Source organism: Salvelinus namaycush, chromosome 37, assembly GCF_016432855.1.
Source record: "Salvelinus namaycush isolate Seneca chromosome 37, SaNama_1.0, whole genome shotgun sequence".
NCBI classification, from domain to species: domain Eukaryota; kingdom Metazoa; phylum Chordata; class Actinopteri; order Salmoniformes; family Salmonidae; genus Salvelinus; species Salvelinus namaycush.
Genome location: NC_052343.1, coordinates 18,899,632 through 18,922,255, shown reverse-complemented (window position 1 = coordinate 18,922,255; position 22,624 = coordinate 18,899,632). Strand labels below are relative to the sequence as shown.

The following is a 22,624-nucleotide window of genomic DNA, read 5'->3' as shown; positions in this document are numbered from 1 at the left end:
AAGAATAAACTCAAAATACAGTACTGTCATTGTTGAAATAAAGTATTTTGTGATAGGTGGTTAAATTACTAACTAACATACTTAATTACTTACTTACTTACTATTCAAGTAGTACAACCTTCAAGCATAAAGCATTGTTGGTCATTCCAACATACTGTACCACTCTACACAGTTGAATATTGTGTGTTAAAAACAGTAAAAGATGAACTTCCTTTTTAGTTCTGTAGTAAAAATGTATTCCTGGCTCTCTCCAAAAGTATAGGTTGTTCTTTCATCTGTAGTGTTGCCAAAGAATTTAGTGGAAGCACAACTTTGCACTCGTATGAGGGGAAGTGGAACTGACTGCTATGTCTTGTCTCTTAACTTCCCCCAGCTTGACCTAAGTCTTGATTTGTGCACATGCTGTATACAGTTCTGAAAGACAAAACCAATGATCTGTAGCGTAGATGTAGTATAGGTGGGAACCATTAGTGGGCCACAAAGGTTGTGACCTCCTTTTTAGTCCCAACCTACCTGGAGGAATAAAGATAGTAGTTTGTGGAACAACCTACCTGGAGGAATAAAGATAGTAGTTTGTGGATGTTGTGGAACAACCTACCTGGAGGAATAAAGATAGTAGTTTGTGGATGTTGTGGAACAACCTACCTGGAGGAATAAAGATAGTAGTTTGTGGATGTTGTGGAACAACCTACCTGGAGGAATAAAGATAGTAATTTGTGGAACAACCTACCTGGAGGAATAAAGATAGTAGTTTGTGGATGTTGTGGAACAACCTACCTGGAGGAATAAAGATAGTAGTTTGTGGATGTTGTGGAACAACCTACCTGGAGAAATAAAGATAGTAATTTGTGGAATAACCTACCTGGAGGAATAAAGATAGTAGTTTGTGGATGTTGTGGAACAACCTACTTGGAGAAATAAAGATAGTAATTTGTGGATGTTGTGGAACAACCTACCTGGAGGAATAAAGATAGTAATTTGTGGATGTTGTGGAACAACCTACCTGGATGAATAAAGATAGTAATGTGTGGATGTTGTGGAACAACCTACCTGGATGAATAAAGATAGTAGTTTGGGGATGTTTTGGAACAGGAAATAGTCATGCCCAGATAGATAAAAATGCTCTTGTATGTTGATATTGTTCGCTGGTACTCAGTGTCAGTGTAATATCCATTTTTTATTTGAAAAATAACTTACATAAATCTCTGTACTCAACCATACTTCACCAAGACATAGCCTTGGCATAAACACATTGCACCAAAACAAAAGAAAGAAAAGGCATTCAAAAGGGTAAATAACATATGTCTTTGTCATCATGTGAGACAATATTCCTATTCCAAAATATTCTATTCATCTATTTGAGTTTGCTTGTTTTATTCAAATGTCTAATATGTACAATGTAAATCAAAACTGAAAGTATATAGCTTGTTATAGCATCAAGATATTGGATGGACATTAGAATGTATAGGTTTAACATGGAAAAGGAATAATGTCTCAGTTTATTTTCATTCAGACATAACTGTAAGATTCATATACCTCCCATACACAAGAAGCATTTATAATTACTAAAAATAAAAAATAAACTGGTCTTGGCTTGTAAATAAACAAATAAAAATATATGAAATTAATTTAATTTTCACAAAAACAAAAAAACTAAATTCATATAGTGTGGCAACATCCCATGTTGTTTGACCTTGTGTTCTGCTCATCCTCACAAACAGTGCCTGAACTACACAGCAATATACAGTACATAAGTTGTATGTTTGCTCCTTCTTGCTTGGATATAAATATCCTTCTTGCTGTACCAATACAGATTATTTTTGCATGTTAGTTAACAATACTGAAATAAAATACACTCGCAACCACAACTTTTTTGTCAATCTCCAATGAATATAAAATCTTTTTCCTTGTCATTCTTTTTGAAAAAGTGGAAATAAAATATGATCTAGGGGTTAGTGGAATGTTTTGTTAAAACGTTTTAGTAGTTTGGCCATGAAAGTAACTAATTAATTTTCTGTAGAATTCAATTGAAGGTGAGGGGGAAAAAGTAACGAAGTTGACATGCACTGTACAAGAAACTGCAAAAATCCCAAATATCCTCTTTAACAAAACATGCTGAGTTAATTTAAGGTGTGCCCAAGCCATGTTGCAGAAAATCCTTTACAACATGCTTGTTAAACAAATCCCCAAAAAAGACATATTGAAACGATACAGAACTGTAAAAGAACCAACAGTCCTGAAACTCTGGACAATATCAGGGGGATGCCCTGGGACAAGGGAGAAAAAGAGACATGTACAATTTGCACATAATGTTTATCTTTATAAGGCTTGTAAACCTTTACAATGAAATAAATAATTTACATTTATTTTCATCATCACTTTGTCACATAAACAGTTTTTTTTGGATAAATAACTCCAAAACTTTTTATTTTAGTTTCTCTTACTGTATGTCTGCCAAACACAGACTTATGTTATGGATGGTCTAAAGAATGATAAACAATGTGTCTTTTTTAATCACGCTGTTGCATTCACTCCCCTTTGAAAACCATGCACTAGTGAAATTTATATTTAAAAAATAATATAAATTGTTGAAAATGGCTGATCTGTTTTATTAGTTTTTCTTCAAGTCGCAGCTTCAAGAAAATAACTTTCTTTTTTTTTTCAGCTAAATTTTTGTCCATGCAAAAAATCTTTTTTTTTTTTTAAATCTTCATTTAAATGTCATACAATATATCAACAGATAAATAATAATGTTGGGTCATAAAAGTTAGTCTTGTTGTGGGTTCTGATCAATAGATTCTGGAGTGTCGATAGTACAGTAGCCACTTCTGTATTGCCTTTAGTAACTTTAGTATTATCTCTCTGGTGTGATCTACTACCTACAGGTATTTTCACTAGGGCCTCATATTCAGAGTTTGAGCTTTAGTTGGGACACCCCACCTCTCCAATTGCAATGATCCTCATAGTTCCATTTCCACATCTAGCTAGGTCTGTTGGCGTGGCGTGACCAAGCTTCTGGAAAGGACAACACTGTCAGTCACCCCTTCAGGTATACAAGTACATCGACAATAAAACAAACAAAAAACAAAACAATTAATTATAAACAAAAACATGGATTTTTCATTCGAAAAGGGCTTCTGTAGAACTCATCGAGTGGGTTCCCAGTTCCGACCCCCATGGCTTAAGATTGGGTGAAAACCTGGAATCGCTCGATTTAGAGACAATTCCTCGTGCTAAGGAGTCCGTTACGGCCTTCTAATCCGAGCTGGCGCTCCAACCCGGCCGAGGGAGCGACGCTCGCTACGCACAATGTGTGCGACATTTTTCTCAAAACACAGGATCACGTTTGCACCCCTAGAAACAGGCTCAGAAGACACAACATCAAGCATGCAGTGTAACCGGGGGGCGTGACCTGTCTGTCGCAGCATGTTTAACCTCAGCACTGGGTGCTGCTGCTACAACAATGCTTTCAGTCCACACACTGCTATGACCGGCTATCCAATGACGTTTGGGAAGCTCTTCTTGTCAAGGGGGCAAGGGTAGGGTCCACCAATGAGGAAGGAGGAAAGAGCTTGAACCAGCCAATCACCATGTTAGACAGGTCCAGCTCATCTAAAAGTATCTGAACTGCTCCCATAAAGGATTTATGGTCCATGCGTCCGTAGTCTCCCCATACGATGATCTGTGGAGAAGAGGGTTTATTAGACATGTTATTATAATATTTTATATGCCTGCATTTGTTTAGAAATGATGTGTGAACTGTGAAGTATTTATCAAGGCCTTGTAGAACGTAGAAGTTTACCTGTAGAACTTTCCCTCCAGGAGCCTCTTCGAACGGCAGTTGCTGCTGGTAAAGGGGATCCAAGGTTTTTCTTGCTACTTTTGTTTTCTTTTTGGCTATGCAGGCTCCGTTTTCCAAAAGATACACTTTTACATATGGTGCTATGAAGAGAGAGAGAGACAGAATAGTTACAATACTATTGGCAGCATTGTCAGTTGGTTCAAGCTATGGTTACCGTAGTGACCAGTTGGTACTAGCATGAAGTTCGGGGCTGTGGGTTCTATTCTATTCTACTCACATACAGGATACAAAAAATGTATGTGCTCACGGTACTGTAAGTAGCTTTGGATATATGTGTCTGCTAAATAGCATATATTAATATATTATACATCACGTAGTAAATTACCTGGCAGTGCCTTGGAACCTGGTTTTCCCACAAGGCCACGGGCTCGGATCACTTCCACCTCCAGCGCTCCTTTCTTGTCCACGATTCCAATCTGGATGTCACCTGAACAACACACACCACAGCCAACACAATGTCAACACTCCATTCACACAATACAGATATCCCTTCCGTATGGGATGGGGTCGCTAAAGGCATCTTGACACGTAAATCAAATATATAATTCATTAATTCACTCAGAATCTCTTGACAGAACATTGTTCCAGGAATCTGATCCACCCACCCATGGGTGGTGTAGCTAGCGTCTGTCGTCCAACCAGCTGGGCTGGGCCTAGTCCATCCAGGAAGTCAGAGAACTGGGCGTCGGAGGACAGCCTAACACCAGGGAAGATCAGGCTGGAACGGAAGGGAGAGATGACACAGGTAACTATGGAGACTAAAGAAGAAGACCTCAAAGCTTGAACTTGCTTATTTAGAGTTGGCAAGATCCAAAAAAACACAGGAAATTCAAATGAGCACCCCAAACCTACATTTGACCTATTGATGACTTCAATGAGACTTCTCGTAATAAGTGAAAATGCTATGTCTACAATTAACCTACGCATACCAATGTGATAATGTACATTGGGGGGGATGTAACATTATCACATTGGTATGCGTTAGACTTCACTTACTTTCCCTCTGAGCTGTAGCTGTTCATGCTGCCGTCGGTGGACTCTCTGCTGGCCTGCCGAGTCATCCTGCTCCTCATCTCTACGGCCAAGCCCGTCTCTGTGCTCCTCTGCACGGTGCTACGAAGCTTCTTCCCACCGGCTTCTGGACAGAACAGAGGGACAGAGCGGGAGAAAGAGATAGAGCGAGGGAAAGAGAGAGACGGGGAAAGAGAGAGGGAAAGAGAGAGCAGGGGGGAGAAATAGTTAATACATTGCTCTCAAGTGTGTGCTTTGCTTTCGAATTACATGCAGTAGGTTATTGTAGACATAGCATTTTCACGAGAAGTCTCATTGAAGTCATCAACAGGAAGATCACACTTCCACTCTATGGCAATTCTACCAACATCATGCACCCTATTCTCAGAGCACTGCAACTTCCATGTGATCATTTAGCAAAGAGATTTATTAAACATAAAGTGCCATATTACAGTATCTACAGAAATATTTTTTTAAAACAGTTGTGTGCGTGTACGTGTGTGCGTGTGTGTACATGTGCGTGTGTGTGTATGTGTGTTCGTGTATGAATGGGCTAAACAGAAGAAGACCATGTACATCCCTCTTCCTGCTATGCCAGAGCACCGGCTGCCTGCTCTGCAGGGTTCTTGCTCTAGCTTAGAGTCTCTCTCTCCCTCTCTTTCTCTCCCCCCTCCATCCCTCTGTTCCACCTAGGACCGTTCAGTGTCTGGCCTCCCAGAACTGATACAAGGTGACAGCTGACCGCCCCCATTAGACTCGCTGAACATCTCCAGTCTATGTGACAGCAGGCCCTGTGTAGGGCACATGGCCAGGATGTGGCTGGAGCTGTGTGGGGCCTGAATGGCATTCTTTGCAAACCACCAAGGAGGGCCAGGAGAGGGATATACTGGAGGTAACTGTAGGAGCAGGTACTGGTACTAGTCAGCCACTACAGAGCTCTACACAAGTCACATGACAGGGCTTTTAGCAGAGAACTAAAGAAACAAAATGGCCGTTCCTTCAAATACAAAAATGCATACGGGGTACACCGGACTAATTAAAAGTGTCAAATGGTAAAAGGTGAACTAATGGGTCTGTCTTGTCTCTCAGTAAGGAATGCAGGAAGCAGAGTTATTGAGTTCTAGCAGTGTTATTGTTTAACTCTGAGGATAACCAGGGTAAAGAGAACGAATGTAAAGAGAGCTAATTTATGTGTCAGACATGACCACTGGACACACACTGTCAGGGAATGCACGTCAACATAGAGAGTGAATGTTCCTACATAGAGAGTGGATCTGCTTTATCACAGGAACAACCTTTCTGAGGGCAACACACAGAGGGGGTAATAAAGCCCTCTATAACCAAGACTTCTTACAGTTTGAAGACCGCTCAACAATTCCCCATACTCTGTGTGTCAGGTTTTGGCCAAGACTGTTCGGGTTTTGGTCACTAGATGTCCCCATTGCACCTTTTTTGTACCTTTTGTTTTTCTTGCTCTAATTATTGTTTGCACCTGTAGGTCATTCCCTTGTTAGTATTTAAACCCTGTGTGTTCCTCAGTTCCTTGCTCAGTGTTTGTAAGTTAGCACCCAGCCCCAGCCCAAGCCTTGTTTTATACAGATATTTCTCTTGTTGGATTTTCCAGAGGTTCTCTGGTTTAGTTCTTGTGTATTATTTGAGTAGTCTTTTGAGGTTTGTTTTTCCCTGCTGTTTTTTACCACTTTGTGGAGTTTCTTTTGTATTTTGGAGGATTTCCATTTTGTGCCTCTTGGCTTTATTTTTGGACATTGTGGATTTAGTTTCTTTGCCTGAAGATTTTGTTCTTTTATTAAACCACCATCTCTAGTACTGCTGTGTCTGCCTCATCTTCTGGGTTCTGACGATTATTAGTGACTGTTTCTCGCACCGGGTCCTGACACTGTGTTCAAATAAACTGCAAGTAATCTGGCATATATTCATATTGTCCTTAATGCAATTTCCCTCTCTGTAACTTAGAATGTCTGTATGTGATTTCAAACGCCTTAATTATTCTCTGGCTACTGTCCCTGCCTGCAGCTTCTCTCACTTCCTGTCTGCCTGCCTGCCTGTCTCCCATCCACAGGAAGTACAGACTCTTAGAATCAGAGGAAGATAAGCCTTTATTACTCAGGCAGGCCCTCACTGCTGGGGCCAGAACCCTGGCATCCCAGCTATTCAATGACATCCGCCTCCTCATCCTCTCCTCAGCATTGACAAAGCAAACTGGATTCAGAGAAGCTGACAGTGACGTCTAAAGGCATCTAAAGAGCTGCCAGTGTGACAGACAGTCAGGCTCCCGCCATGCAGCAACCACCTAAACACAATCAATGAGTGATGTGCTGAATGATCAGCTGAATGAATCAATGAACATTCATTCAGCTGAATCAAAGCTAAGGTCAACCTGACCACTGTATGTACTGCGGTTAGCATGCATATGGTTGTATCTGAGGTCATTGTGGATGACAATACTAATAAAGGAGGAGAAGCTAATCTATGAAATCGCTTTTTAATGGCCAGCCAACTGTTTTTAATGATGCAGTTTATACCTCATTGGAGTAATGCTGAATAAAGGTGTGTGATTATGATGAGACTGTAGGTGCCATGAGCCAGGCCACACACACTCATACACACACTCATACACACACTCATACACACACTCATACACACACACACACAGGCTTTGCGGTTGTCATGGTTTGTTATTAAGGTAGAGTATTAAAAAGATTACGTAGTGGATTTTTTAAAGCTCACCCAGACAGATATATTCAGTCAAATTAAGCTACTACCATTGAAAGTGCGTTCCATACACATCATTAAACTCCATATCCCACTAAAAGGGAAAACAATATAGAAAAATATGTATTCTGGAAAGAGATAAGGATCTGTGAAAGACAGAAAAAAATTAGAAGCATTCAGAAAATCCTGCAGTGCATCCAGCCCTAGCCGTGAAACACTCCTCAACGAAAATGCTGCAGTGCATCCAGCCCTAGCCGTGAAACACTCCTCAACGAAAATGCGTCACTCTGGAGTGGTAGAGATATATGGGCTCTGGGGAAATGGGGAAATCATACAATGTAATTTTCCGAGAGCCCATCTAGATGCTAGAACAAAACCTTCATTTGAGGAGCTATTCTCTGCTGGAGTCCTACTCTAAGATACTGTCTTCACGCAACATAAACTACACATCAAAGACTCACCTGCAGTGTGACTTCCGTCCAATCAAATGACTGTTTACAAACATCATCAGTACAGTGTCATCTGGGAGAAATGTTTATGAACAGCAACTTGATTGGACACACATTTCGGGTCGACTACTCTAGTACCTTTAACTCCAGGTAAGGAAGCATTAAAGTCAGTGTCTACCCAGAAAGGAGATTGAGATGGAGGGGGCTGGAGACATTTCTACCGTATTATCTCAACATTCCAGTGGATCATGTCTATTTCAGAGGAGTCTATTAAAGTCTATTTATAGGAGGAGGGTAATACAATCCCCCTAACCCAGCTAACACAAGCACAGCTAATACAATCCCCCTAACCTAGTTTTATGAAAACATCCTATCTGGATTATCAAACATATTCTCAACACCCACTCAGAAATAAAACAGCTATAAACACACACACTAGACACTAGAGACGAGGTCAACACAATATCTAAATCTATTCTACCGCCCACACCAAAACAAATAGTGATTCATTCCAATCGGGACAAGACAAGCATGCTTGCCAGTGGTAAGTGAAGTCGATGAGGGAGCCAGACAGTGTTTCAGAATAGAACATCACATCTAAAGCAGTAGCCAATGACACGAACAGGGAAGTAGCTACTCAAGTACAAGAAGCCTCTCCAAAAACACACTGAGCATGCCCATCCACCAGCAACACAGTACTGTACCACAGCTAATACTACAACAGCCTCCACCCTCCCCGTGCTCCCTCTCCCCCGTCAGGTCATCAGTCAACCATCAGTCCATCCATCCCTCCCTCTCCTCTATCCCCCACTCCCTCTCCATCTCTCTTCACCCCTCCAGCCCTTCGTCTGCTCCCTCTCTTCCCGCTGCCCCTCTCCATCCCCTCATCCCATTCCATCCCTTTGCTCCCTCTCCCATCCCTCTGCTCCCTCTCTCCCCCCTCAGCTCCTGCCTCTCTCCCTCCCCTCAGCTCCTGCCTCTCTCCCTCCAGCAGCAGCAGAAGCTGTGTGTGTCTGCCTCAGTGTCCCAGGGTTAGAGCCATCTCGTCTTACCTCCGTCCTCCTCGTCGAAAGAGTTCATGCAGGGGAAGTAGTTGGCCAGCGCCTCGAACGACGCAGACAGGCTCATCTTGCTCTGGGAACGCTGCATGCGCATCCCGGACCCCGGGGCGCCAGCCGCTGCAGTGGCATCATGCCCCTGCCTACCCATGGTCACTGATCACCCACTGATCACCTGAGTCAAGTCGCCTTCTAGCGGAGGTTACAGGTCTCCAGACAGCTCTACCGTGCACCGAGAGGATAACTGAAGAACTGGTTGAACGCTGAAGCCCAAGAGCAGACTATGGTGCTGTAGTAGCAGAATGGCTCTCTGATGTAGCTCTTTGTGTTGTCTCCCTGTGCTGCGTAGAGTGAGACTGGGTCGAGAAAGAGCTTGCTTGATTCTCTACTCCGTGTTAGTGCTCTGCGCTCTGTGCCTGCTACTCAGCTCCTCTCCCCCCTCTCCTCTTCTAAAACAATTGGGAGAAGGAGAGGGGGGGCAAACTGCATCCTCCTCAGCCAATCAGAGGGCTCGCTGCTCAGGCGCACCTCGGCTGCCTCTCCAGGCAAAGGAGCTCTACCCAGAGATACGACTCTGAACCTCACTAGCTCCTCTCTCTCTCGCACACATGCACGGATGCACAAACACACACACACATGCATGCACAAACACACATACACACAAACGCAAAGACACAGAGGTCCCTGTGACAGCCAGCCATTAGGGGCATAAACAACCCTGAACAGCTACAGAGGGGGGGGGGGGGGGGGTGTTGGCCACATGCCGGTCACTCACAGTTCACGTGATAGATCTCCATCCCCCTCCAACCCCCAGTCCCCAGCAGCGCAGTTCTCTTCAGTGTTTTTCCACCAAAGATTGCAGCAAATCCTATCCCATTCTCTGTTCAGCTATCCCATTCTCTGTTCACATACCCATGAATCATCAGTACAGTGGCTCTGAAATGATTGCCATTATCGAAGGAGAATTCACTTGAGCTAGTTCAAATTTACCATCTGTTAAAATCTCACGAAATGGCTGTCAACCGAATTCTTGTCTTTGAGACATCACTTCCTTCAACATCATTTCAAGCACCTACGCTACAACATTGACTGTTTGAATTAGTCGCCATAAACACTGCAGAGTTCATTATGGCCACCTCTAGCATCTCTCTCTTCAACCTGAGGCAACAGACATCCTCTAAACAGCTCACTTCAGTACTGGGAGTGTGTGTGCTTGGACCAGTTTGGACCAGCTTGGACCATCCAGTCAGAACCACTTCAGTCCAGATCTCACAGGTGGTTCCTAAGACCCTTTACAAAGTTTCTGAGCACAGTAAAATTAGATTGGAATGGCATGTGGGAGAGATGCCCTCTATACCAATCTAGGACATCAGGCTTGGTGAAGAGAGAGACAAATTGTCTGTAGAGGCAGTTTAGCACTGAAACAACAGACAGCTAAATTGTGCTGTTTTAACTATCTTGTCAGAAAATCAACTGCTGTGCTTTTTCTCAGCGAAACTGGCGGAATAGACACAGTACTGGCCAATTACTGAACAGTCCCTCACTGGGAATAAAAGTCCTCACTAAGAGAAACACTGCAACCTATTTCCACCAAACAAAATCGCCCAATTTCCCCTTTTGTCCATTGAATGACATGTTCTCATCTAGGTCAGATTAACAAGTAAAGGAAATTAGACAGAAGAGAAGAACACCGTCTGAACCAATTGGGTCATTTTAATGCGTCATCTGACTGTAGCAGTTTGGAATATGACAATGATTCGACCAGACTGAGAGTTAAACATGCGTACTAAACTCTTTTGACTTTCGTGTAAATCCTGAATTGTTCTTAATGGGAGACATTTACCTTTTTAAGTGCACTAAAGTCAGAATACAACTCATTGTGTATTAATGAGGATCCTGCTAACACCTCCTCCTACGTATCACAACCATCAGACACACACCATTAACTTTGAGGTAGGTGATATGGCTGTGAGAGCCAGAGGCTTAATGTTTTGGAGTGGCACCAATAATTATTGGATCATTATAATGAGTGAGGTCACACTAACAAGCCAAAAGTATGTGCATCTTTATATTGCTGGACTATTCATTACAGAGTGTGACACACTCATCACTACAGGAAGAAGACAGAAGATAGCGATAAGTGCAGTTTGTTAAATAGCCTTGTCACTTGACATGGCAGAGGGTGATGTGTTCTGTTGGTCTCAGAGCTCTAGTAATCTACTGAATGCTTGGCTGACCCCTGACCCCTGTTCCATTAGTTCTATAGAACGAAGAATACCCAACTACATTGTATATGTTTCAAAGAGTAAAGGACTTGCAGAGAGGTAGATTACTACAGCACATGTCATTGAAAGCATCAGAGGACACTTATTCTTCCCTGTAAAGAATCCTTCAACCATGAGGTTGGTGTGGGGATTATGACAGGTCTGACATGTCTAAATGTAAAATATTCACCTAAATGGCAGATTTTAAGAGATGCATCAGATTGGAGCTGATATATAAACATTATAAGTAACCCACAAACAAGGTCTTAAAAAATATCTACAGGATATAGATACATAGCTTTGACATGTCTTTACCTAGCAACGTACATGCACAATTGCCATAACAACCCAGAGCTACTGTAAAACAAGGGTGTGTGTCACGGCCGTCGTCTAGGTGGAAATGACCGGACCAAGGTGCAGCGTGGTGAGCGTACATTTTCTTTTATTTATTTACAAAACAAGAAACAAAGAAACGACCGTGAAGCTTACTAGGGCTATAGTGCCACAAACAAAGTCAACTACCCACAAAATACAAAGGAAAAAAGGCTGACTAAGTATGATTCCCAATCAGGGACAACGATAGACAGCTGTCCCTGATTGAGAACCATACCCGGCCAAAACATAGAAATACAAAACATAGAAATAAAGAAACTAGAATGCCCACCCTAGTCACACCCTGGCCTAACCAAAATAGAGAATAAAAGCCTCTCTATGGCCAGGGCGTGACAGTACCCCCCCCCCCCCCAAAGGTATGGACTCCGGCCGCAAAACCTGACTCTAAAGGGGAGTGTCCGGGTGGGCATCTTTTCACGGCGGAGGCCCCGGTGCGGGACGTAGACCCCGCTCAACCTCTGGCCCCCCCACTTTGGTGGCACCTCTGGTGCGGGGACCCTCATCGCGGACCCCGGACTGGGGACCCTCGCCGCAGGCCCTGGACTGGGAACCCTCGCCGCAGGTCCCGGACTGGGGACCGTTGCAAGCCCCGGACTGGGGACCGTCGCCGGAGGCTCTGGACTGGGGACCATCGCCGAAGGCTCCGGACTGGGGACCGTTGCCGGAGGCTCCGGACTGGGGACTGTCGTTGGAGGCTCCGGACTGGCCCGTGGAGCAGGCACAGGTCGAACCGGGCTTTGGGGGAGCACTAGAGATCTGGTGCTTAGACCTTGCACCGCTCCTCTTGGCTGAATGCCCACTTTAGCCCGGCACGTACGGAGCGCAGGCATAGGACGAACCGGGCTGTCACAACGCACCAGAGACACAGTGCGCAGAGCCGGCGCAAGACTCACCGGGCTGTGGAGGCGCACTGGGGGTCTGGAGCGTAGAGCTGGCACAAGACGTGCAGGGCTGGGGAGGCGCACAGGAGGCCTGGTGCGTGGGGCTGGCACAGTCTTCACCAGACAGCTAGCACGCACCTCAGGACGAGTATGAAGAGCTGACTCAGGTGACATTACCCTAAGGACACGCTCCGTAGGGTGAATGTCGTGCCCCATGCATCAACACAGCAGCTCTCTCCTAACTCTCTCCTCCAATCTCCCCATCAACTCCTTAACTGTCTCTGCTTCACTCCCCTCCAAGTTCACCTTCTTCTCCCCGACTGGCTCTGGTTCCAACCTCGGCTCCGCCGACCATCCCGTGTGCGCCCCTCTCCTGGCCACGCTGCTTGGTCCTTTGGTGGTGGGTAGTTCTGTCACGGCCGTCGTCTAGGTGGAAATGACCGGACCAAGGTGCAGCGTGGTGAGCATACATTTTCTTTTATTTAGAATGTCGCCAACAAAACAAGAAACAAAGAAACGACCGTGAAGCTTACTAGGGCTATAGTGCCACTAACAAAGTCAACTATCCACAAAATACAAAGGAAAAAAGGCTGCCTAAGTATGATTCCCAATCAGAGACAACGATAGACAGCTGTCCCTGATTGAGAACCATACCCGGCCAAAACATAGAAATATAAAACATAGAAATAAAGAAACTAGAATGCCCACCCTAGTCACAGCCTGGCCTAACCAAAATAGAGAATAAAAGCCTCTCTATGGCCAGGGCGTGACAGTGTGAACGATTCAGAGGAATGGTCCAGACGTTCTGGGATGTGGAATGGTACGTGTCTCACTGACCACGTGACTGTGATTGGCATTCAACGAAAACAACACATTGTGCAAGTGCCATGTGCCACAACTTTTTCACCTTTGGTGTAGCCAACCCTCCTCCTTCCATCCAACCAAGGATCAGTCCCAAGAGATGACGTAAAGACCAATGACCAAGGTGTTGAATACAATGCACAGACTCGTCTGAAGAAAATTAGGTTGATTACATAGCCAGCTGGTTTATTTCCCACATGTCTGTCTGTGTAGATCTGGTGTCCACAAATAGAGTGCACTTCACACTCCTTTCAGAGGACAAAAAGTAAATAAATGAAAGCCAGGGGCTGAAATCTCATTAATTGTCAAATATACTGCACATGAGTAAGAAAAGGTCTCTCTTTATTGAATTAATTCATATTAATTAATGCAGCAAGTTAAAAGTCGGCCATTAGTATAAAGCATAGAAGATCATTTCAACTATTTTATATGACAGCTGGTGAAGAAACTAACTGTGCTCTATATTATCTTCATTTCTGTATTCAGTTCTCTGTCTAACACTTCCTAAGGAAACAGAGCATTAAAGCTCCACTGATCAATTAGTCTACAATTGAGGTCTATGGGCCTAAAGTAGATGCCCACAGACTTGGGTCAAAAACAGAACATATGTGAAATACTTTCAAATACTTGGTCTTTGTTTGATTTTGTTTGCCTGGTACAATGGAACCAATGATATATTGTACACTTCAAATCAAGTGCACCTGAAACACTTTCAATATGCATTCTGACCGTGGTCTGGAAGTCCATAGACCTTCTACCTTATAAGACTGTACAGCAATGACCGTCTCAACATCTTTGACTCTTTCCCAACAACGTGTACAACTGTTTTTCAGATGTATTAGTCATTGCTTCACAGACAGAGATGTCTTCTATTACGATCAAAACAGCAAAAAGACGACAGATAGTCGGGAAAATAATAGCACCTCACACAACGGGAATCCCAAGAACGCTACTCATCAGATAATAACAGCAAGGCCGGGGCATAATCACCCTGAAGTGACGCGGGTGGTGAGCAGCAACATAAAGACATCAAAGACTGGTTGGTCTTTGGGGAAGAAAACGTGTGGGATTGATGGAGCAGGGTGAGACCAAGCGTTAGACAGAGAAACAGAACCAGTCAGCCTGCAGAGTGTAAACACAGCCTAATGGAGCTGTCCTGTCCCCTCTGTTTCCTCTCTCTCTAATGCCCAGTCCACCACCGTCATACAGACCAGCACAACAGCAGCCCTCAGACCATACAGCTAGGGCTATAATGTCAACTGATACAATACAGTCATACACACACACAAACACACACAGCAGCCCTGGCGGTGGGGAAGTACAGCTTTCCTCCAGCTCCTGGCTCTGAGAGCTACCTGCCATCTGCCACACCAACACTACAGGACTGATTCAGGTCATCCTGGTGACAACAAACAGAAACCACAATTAGCTTCATAAAGGAGAACGGATTTGAAGACTAACCATAATGATATCATGTCATATTGTATAATATCATATTGTATTGTTTTGTATTGTTTCAAATCACATCAGATTAGATCACATGATATACATATAGGGTAGGGAGGAAGCCAAGGTATGGAGTTTGATCCAACAGCTCATTCCATTTCACAGAGGTCAGTCAGTTAGTCAGGCAAACTTTACAGTAACAGTCAGAGGAACTACAGGATGGAATGTCCACTGACGCCAAGGAAACCAAAAGAGGCAGATTTCTGGGAAGAAGAGAGTGTAAAAGAGAGTTCTGGTTTGGATACTTGTCAAAGCTACATTAACACTGACATTGAGCCCTAGTCATTAACACACATTAGCCCTACACGTTGTTTCCAGGAACCAATGCAATCCTTCAGGTCTCAGGCAAGGTCACACAAGTGTTTTCAACAAACCACCCATTACGCACACACGCACACACACGCACACACACAGAGCTTACAGTATGTTGTTCACACCTTGATCAGTTTGTGAGGAAAGTGTGACGTGTGAGGAGGTGGACACACAAGGTAAGGTGAAGTAGGAACACACTGAGCTGTATAGAGACAGCAGCAGCACAGTGACTACCTGTCCTCAGTGGTGTGAATACACTGACAGACAGAGAGGGAGAGATGGTGAGAGAGAGAGAAAACAAGAGAATGAGAGAGAAAACGAGAGAATGAGAGAGAAAACGAGAGAATGAGAGAGCGAGAGCGAGAGATGTTATGACAGCCGAGGGATGGCGTTCAGAGTCAAGATAATCATCTATATTTCAACTTGCAATCACGTTTCACATTCCACTCCCTCATACAGTATACATATGCATCAGTAGTGTTATGATACAGAGTATCATACCTCATACCAATGAAAACAAACGGTTTTGTTTGAGTGACATGTGGCTTGTGAAGGCAATATCATGGGTATGTCATCATCAAACAAAATACTAGTTCAAAAGAAAACAAGAACATTTCCCAACAGGAATAGGACATTCAAAAACCCAATTGTTGGTGACTAAGAGGATATAGACATCAAATAATACATTTTGACAGACTGCTCATAGCTCTTCCTCATTGAAAAACAGTATTATTACACATTGGAACACAGAGTGGGAGGACAGAAACAGAACATCTTTAGCTGTGGTTAAAACCGAGGTGAGTGAGTAAGTGATATGTTTAGCACAGCTGTGTTGAATGTCTGTCTGTGGGCAGTCAGTCTGTCAGTCTGTGGTCGAGGGAAGAGCTGACTTGGTGACACAGGAGCCATATGCTAGGGGAAGGGGCATGGGGTGAGTCACGTTCCAAGCTGACAGACTAACGGGATGAGACGTTTACCAAAAAAACAACAGTGTTATGTTACGTAAGCTGATTGGCCAATGGAAAAGCTGCTTCATGGATGGATCATCCCTTTTCTATAATTCAATGGCACCCCAGTAGTTTTGACCAGAGCTATTTGCTCTGGTGAAAAGCAGTGCACTATAAAGGTAATAGGTTGCTATTTGGGACGAAGCCTAGGTCTTTCTGGGGAACCTGAATGTTGTAACGAGGTGACCTATTAACGAATGGCAACACAGTCAACAGCAGAAAGAAACCGAAAAAGACCACACAGCTTAGGGAGCGAGTGAGGCAACTGGGGAAAACCTTACTAGTCATTATTGTAATAGCATTTAGCAGACACCTTTATCCACAGCAGCTTCTAGTTAACAATAACACATACAGGTAACTGCCAAAATAATGGCAACACTTGAGTAAATAAGGGATACATACAGTGCCTTCGGAAAGTATTCAGACCCCTGGACTTTTTCTACATTTTGTTACGTTACAGCCTTATTCTAAAATTGATTAAATAAATACAAATATTCTGCAATCTACACACAATAGCCCATAATGACAAAGTGAAAGGTTTTTAGAAATTTTGCAAATCTATTATCAATAAAAGGTATTTTATCGCTGTCAGCCTGATCACCGACAACGATGAGACAGCCTATAGGGAGGAGGTCAGAGACCTGGCAGTGTGGTGCCAGGATAATAACTTCTCCCTCAACGTGATCAAGACAAAGGAGATGATTGTGGACTACAGGAAAAGGAGGGCTGCGCACACTCCCATTCTCATCGGCAGGGCTGTAGTGGAGCAGGTTGTCCACATCACCAACAAACTGTCATGGTTAGTTTGTTGGTGATGTGGACACCAAGGAACTTGAAGCTCTCAACCTGCTCCACTACAGCCCCGTCGATGAGAAAAGGGGCATGCTCGGTCCTCCTTTTCCTGTAGTCCACAATAATCTCCTTTGTCTTGGTCACGTTGAGGGAGAGGTTGTTGTCCTTGCACCACATGGTCAGGTCTCTGACCTCCTCCCTATAGGATGTCTCACCATTGTTGGTGATCAGGCCTACCACTGTTGTGTCATCAGCAAATGTAATGATGGTGTTGGAGTCATGAGTGAACAGGGAGTACAGGAGGGGACTGAGCACGCACCCCTGAGGGGCCCTTGTGTTGAGGATCAGTGTGGTGGATGTGTTGTTACCTACCCTTACCACCTGGCGGTGGCCCGTCAGGAAGTCCAGAATCCAGAGGGAGGTGTTTAGTCCCAGGGTCCTTAGCTTATTGATGAGCTTTGAGGGCACTATGGTGTTGAACGCTGAGCTGTAGTCAATGAATAGCATTCTCACATAGGTGTTCCTTTTGTCCATGTGTGAAAGGGCAGTGTGGAGTGCAATAGAGATTGCATCATCTGTGGATCTGTTGGTGTGGTATGCAAATTGGAGTGGGTCTAGGCTTTCTGGGATAATGGTGTTGATGTGAGCCACGACCAGCATTTCAAAGAATTTCATGGCTACGGATGTGAGTGCTACGGGTCTGTAGTTATTTAGGCAGGTTAACTTAGTGTTCTTGGGCACAGGGACTATGGTGGTCTGCTTGAAACATGTTAATATTACATACTCAGACAGGGAGAGGTTGAAAATGTCAGTGAAGACACTCGCCAGTTGCACGTCCTGGTAATCCGTTTGGCCCTGCGGCCTTGTGAATGTTGACTTGTTTAAAGGTCTTACTCACATCGGCTGTGGAGAGCGTGATCACACAGTCGTCCGAAACTGCTGATGCTTTCATCCATGTTTCAGTGTTACTTGCCTCGAAGCGAGCGTAGAAGTTATTTAGCTCATCTGGTAGGCTTGTGTCACTGAGCAGCTCTCGGCTGTGCTTCCCTTTGTAGTCTGTAATAGTTTGCAAGACCTGCTACATCCGACGAGCGTCGGAGCCGGTGTAGTACGATTCGATCTTAGTCCTATATTTACGCTTTGCCTGTTTGATGGTTCGTCGGTGGGCATAGCGGGATTTATTATAAGCTTCCGGGTTAGAGATCCCGCTCCTTGAAAGAGGCAGTTCTACCCTTTAGCTCAGTGCGAATGTTGCCTGTAATCCACGGCTTCTGGTTTGGGTATGTACGTACAGTCACTGTACGCACAATTCCCTCTGGTTGTACATTTAACATGCTGATAGATATTAGGTAAAACTGATTTAAGTTTCCCTGCATTAAAGTCCCCGGCCCCTAGGAGCGCCGCCTCTGGATGAGCGTTATCCTGTTTGCTTATGGCGGTATACAGCTCATTGAGTGCCGTTTTAGTGCCCACATCAGTCTGTGGTAGTATGTACACAGCTATGAAAAATACAGATGAAAACTCTCTAGGTACATAATGTGGTCAACAGTTTATCATGAGATACTCTACCTCAGGCGAACAAAACCCTGAGACTTCCTTAGATATCGTGCACCAGCTGTTGTTTACATATATGCATAGGCCCCGTCCCCGTGTCTTACCAGAGGCTGCTGTTCTGTCCTGCCGATAGAGTGTATAACCCGCCAGCTGTATGTTCTTAATGTCGTCGTTCAGCCACGACTCAGTGAAACATAAGATATTACAGTTTTTAATGTCCCGTTGGTAGGATATACACGCTTTCAGTTCGTCCAATATATTTTCCAGTGATTTAACGTTAGCTAGCAGGATGGAAGGCAAAGGCAGATTAGCTACTCGTCACCTGATCATCACAAGGCACCCTGATCTTTTTCTGCGAAATCTCAATTTCCTTCTCCAGCGAATGACGGGGATCTGGGCCTGCTCGGGTGTCTGTAGTATATCCCTCCCCTCTGACTCATTGAAGAAAAACTCTTTGTCTAATCTGAGGTGAGTTACCTCGACTAACCTGTGCCCCCGCACATTGACACTGTACAGGTACCCCCTGTATATAGCCTCGTTACTGTTATTTTATTGTTGCTCTATAATTATTTGTTATTTTGTTTTATTATATTTATTTATTTGTATTATTTGTATTTATTTATTGTTTACTTCAGTGTATTTAGTAAATACTTTCTTAACACTTATTTTTTTATTAAAACTTAATTGTTGGTTAAGGGCTTGTAAGTAAGCACTTCACTGTAAGGTGAAATACCTGCTGTATTAGGCGCATGATTTGATTTTGATGGTCATCTCAGTGACCAGATCTCAACCCAATTGAATACTAATGGGATATTCCGGAGCGGCTCCTAAGACAGTGTTTTCCACCACCATCAACAAAACACCACATGAGGAGAACTTGTAGAATCAATGTCAAGGTGCATTGAATCTGTTCTGGCTTGTGGTGGCCCAACGCCCTATTAAGACACTTTATGTTGGCGTTTCCGTTTAATTTGGCAGTTTCTTGTACATCAAATATTATATGTACCCATGCCATAATTCCCACAAACACACCAGTCCAAAATGAAGAGGTACTGTCTGTCCAATACTGAGAACAGTTTGTTTTCATTTTGCAACGTTTTGCTAGAGTTCCCTACACGGTGAACATGACCCCTGGTGTTGCCAGCACCATAACTACAATCAACGGAGTCATCATGCCAACCACAAAGAGTGTTAAGTAGTACCACTTAACCAAGAAGAGATGTACTGTAATGTACTGACGGAAGAACATGATAGAGACAAAAACACATAATAAAAGTGCTGACATGTTGGTTCGGTAGGCATGGACGGGCACATGGGACAGACGTGCCAAAAGACAGGTCTCCCAGTCAGCTCACACTCACACGTGTCCTGCTCTGCATGCTCAAAACAGCTTTTTTGGCCGTCTTATTTTTCTGTAAATATGGCTACATTATCATGTTTAACTTGGTTTTTATTCAATTCAAAACAAAAGCCATCATGTATTTGTTACAAAAAAGGCAAAACAAAGACATTAGTAAACATCATGGACAACGCAAAGCACATGAAGCACCTATTGTACCATGTGCCATTAGACAACATTAAGTTATTAATTCAAAAATAATATCAATAATAGAATCACTGCCTCGTGAATAATCACTCTGAAAGATGTTTGGTACATCAACATTTGATCCTAATACAAACCTTTCTTAGTAGAAAGTCTTTGTAGAAATGCAAAACTGCACATTCAGAATGATGAGAATAACACAGAGTTAACATATAGGACAAGCTAAGCTAGATGCCCTCAATCTCACACAAACGATCAACGAACCTACCAGGTACATCCCTAAATCCGTAAACACGGGCACCCTCATAGATATCATCCTGACCAACCTGCCCTCTAAATACACCTCTGCTGTTTTCAACCAGGATCTCAGCGATCACTGCCTCATTGCCTGCGTCCGTAATGGGTCCGCAGTCAAACAACCACCACTCACCACTGTCAAACGCTCCCTAAAACACTTCAGCGAGCAGTCCTTTCTAATCGACCTGGCCCTGGTATCCTGGAAGGATATTGACCTCATCCCGTCAGTAGAGGATGCCTGGTTATTCTTTAAAAGTGCTTTCCTCACCATCTTAAATAACCATGCCCCATTCAAAAAATGTAGAACTAAGAACAGATAAAGCCCTTGGTTCACTCCAGACCTGACTGCCCTTGACCACTACAAAAACATCCTGTGGCGTTCTGCATTAGCATCGAATAGCCCCCGCGATATGCAACTTTTCAGGGAAGTTAGGAACCAATATACACAGTCAGTTAGGAAAGCAAAGGCTAGCTTTTTCAAACAAAAATTTGCATCCTGTAGCATAAATTCCAAAAAGTTTTGTTACACTGTAAAGTCCATGGAGAATAAGAGCACCTCCTCCCAGCTGCCCACTGCCCTGAGGCTATCAAACACTGTTACCACCGATAAATCCACGATAATCGGGAATTTCAATAAGCATTTTTCTACGGCTGGCCATGCTTTCCACCTGGCTACCCTTACCCCGGCCAACAGCTCTGTACCCCCCGCAGCAAGTTGCTCAAGTGGGGCGCTTCTCCTTCACCCAAATCTAGGTAGCTGATGTTCTGAAAGAGCTGCAAAATCTGGACCCCTACAAATCAGCTGGGCTAGACAATCTGGACCCTCTCTTCCTAAAATTATCCACCGCAATTGTTGCAACCCCTATTACTAGCCTGTTTTACCTCTCTTTCGTATCGTCTGAGATCCCCAAAGATTGGAAAGCTGCGGCGGTCATCCCCCTCTTCAAATGGGGAGACACTCTAGACCCAAACTTTTATAGACCTATATCCATCCTGCCCTGCCATTCTAAAATCTTCGAAAGCCAAGTTAACAAACAGATCACCGACCATTTCGAATCCAACCGTTCCTTCTCCGCTATGCGGAGGCTGAGGTTCACCGATGACCAGCTCGGGAAACCAACCGAGCTGGTCATCGGTGAACCTCAGCCACGCTCAAGGTCCTAAATGATATCATAAGCGCCATCGATAAGAGCCATTACTGTGCAGCCGTATTCATCGACCTGGCCAAGGCTTTCGACTCTGTCAATTACCGCATTCTTATCGACAGACTCAATAGCCTTGGTTTCTCACATGATTGCCTCGCCTGGTTCACTAACTACTTCTCAGATAGAGATCAGTGTGTCAAATCAGAGGGCCTCTGGCAGTCTCTATGGGGGTGCCACAGGGTTCAATTCTCGGGCCGACTCTTTTCTCTGTATATAGCAATGATGTTGCTGTCACACCCTGACCTTAGAGATCCTTATTATTCGCTATGTTTGGTTAGGTCAGGGTGTGACTCGGGTGGGAAATTCTATGTTTTCTGTTTCTTTGTTTTTGGCCGAGTGTAGTTCCCAATCAGAGGCAGCTGTCTATTGTTGTCTCTGATTGGGGATCATACTTAGGCAGCCCTTTTTCCCACCATTAGGTTGTGGGATCTTGTTTTCTGTTTAGTTACTGTTGCCTGACAGAACTGTGCATTTTCGTTTTCGATTTTGTTCTTTTGTTTGAGTGTTTTTTAAATAAAAATCATGAACACTTTCCACGCTGCGCCTTGGTTTACTCTTTCTACCACCAACGAGAGCCGTTACAGTTGCTCTTGCTGCTGGTGATTCTGTGATCCACCTCTACGCAGACGACACCATTCTGTATACCTCTGGCCCTTCTTTGGACACTGTGTTAACAAACCTCCAGACGAGCTTCAATGCATACAACACTCCTTCCGTGGCCTCCAACTGCTCTTAAATGCTAGTAAAACTAAATGCATGCTATTCAACCGATCGCTGCCCGCACCCGCCCGCCCGCCTAGCATCACTACTCTGGACGGTTCTGACGTAGAATATGTGGACAACTACAAATACCTAGGTGTCTGGTTAGACTGTAAACTCTCCATCCAGACTCACAT

The 22,624-nt window shown here is 44.0% G+C and overlaps 1 protein-coding gene across 21 annotated transcripts in view; it reads right to left on the bottom strand.

Moving 5' to 3' along the window:
- Window positions 1-1,166: 1,166 nt before the first annotated feature.
- rims2a (regulating synaptic membrane exocytosis 2a) overlaps window positions 1,167-22,624 on the bottom strand; it is a 227,380-nt gene continuing 205,922 nt past the window's right edge. For 19 of the 21 annotated variants that reach the window (XM_038976295.1, XM_038976293.1, XM_038976291.1 and 16 more), the window contains 5 exons: window positions 4,859-5,000; window positions 4,468-4,580; window positions 4,188-4,289; window positions 3,803-3,942; window positions 1,167-3,682 (listed from right to left, as the gene is read on the bottom strand). In XM_038976295.1, coding sequence (XP_038832223.1) covers window positions 3,485-3,682; window positions 3,803-3,942; window positions 4,188-4,289; window positions 4,468-4,580; window positions 4,859-5,000 — 695 coding nt within the window. In that variant the 3' untranslated portion in view covers window positions 1,167-3,484. Of the gene's footprint in view, window positions 3,683-3,802; window positions 3,943-4,187; window positions 4,290-4,467; window positions 4,581-4,858; window positions 5,001-9,107; window positions 9,525-22,624 lie in introns of those variants that run through there. The other 2 variants (XM_038976310.1, XM_038976311.1) reach the window with 2 other exon arrangements.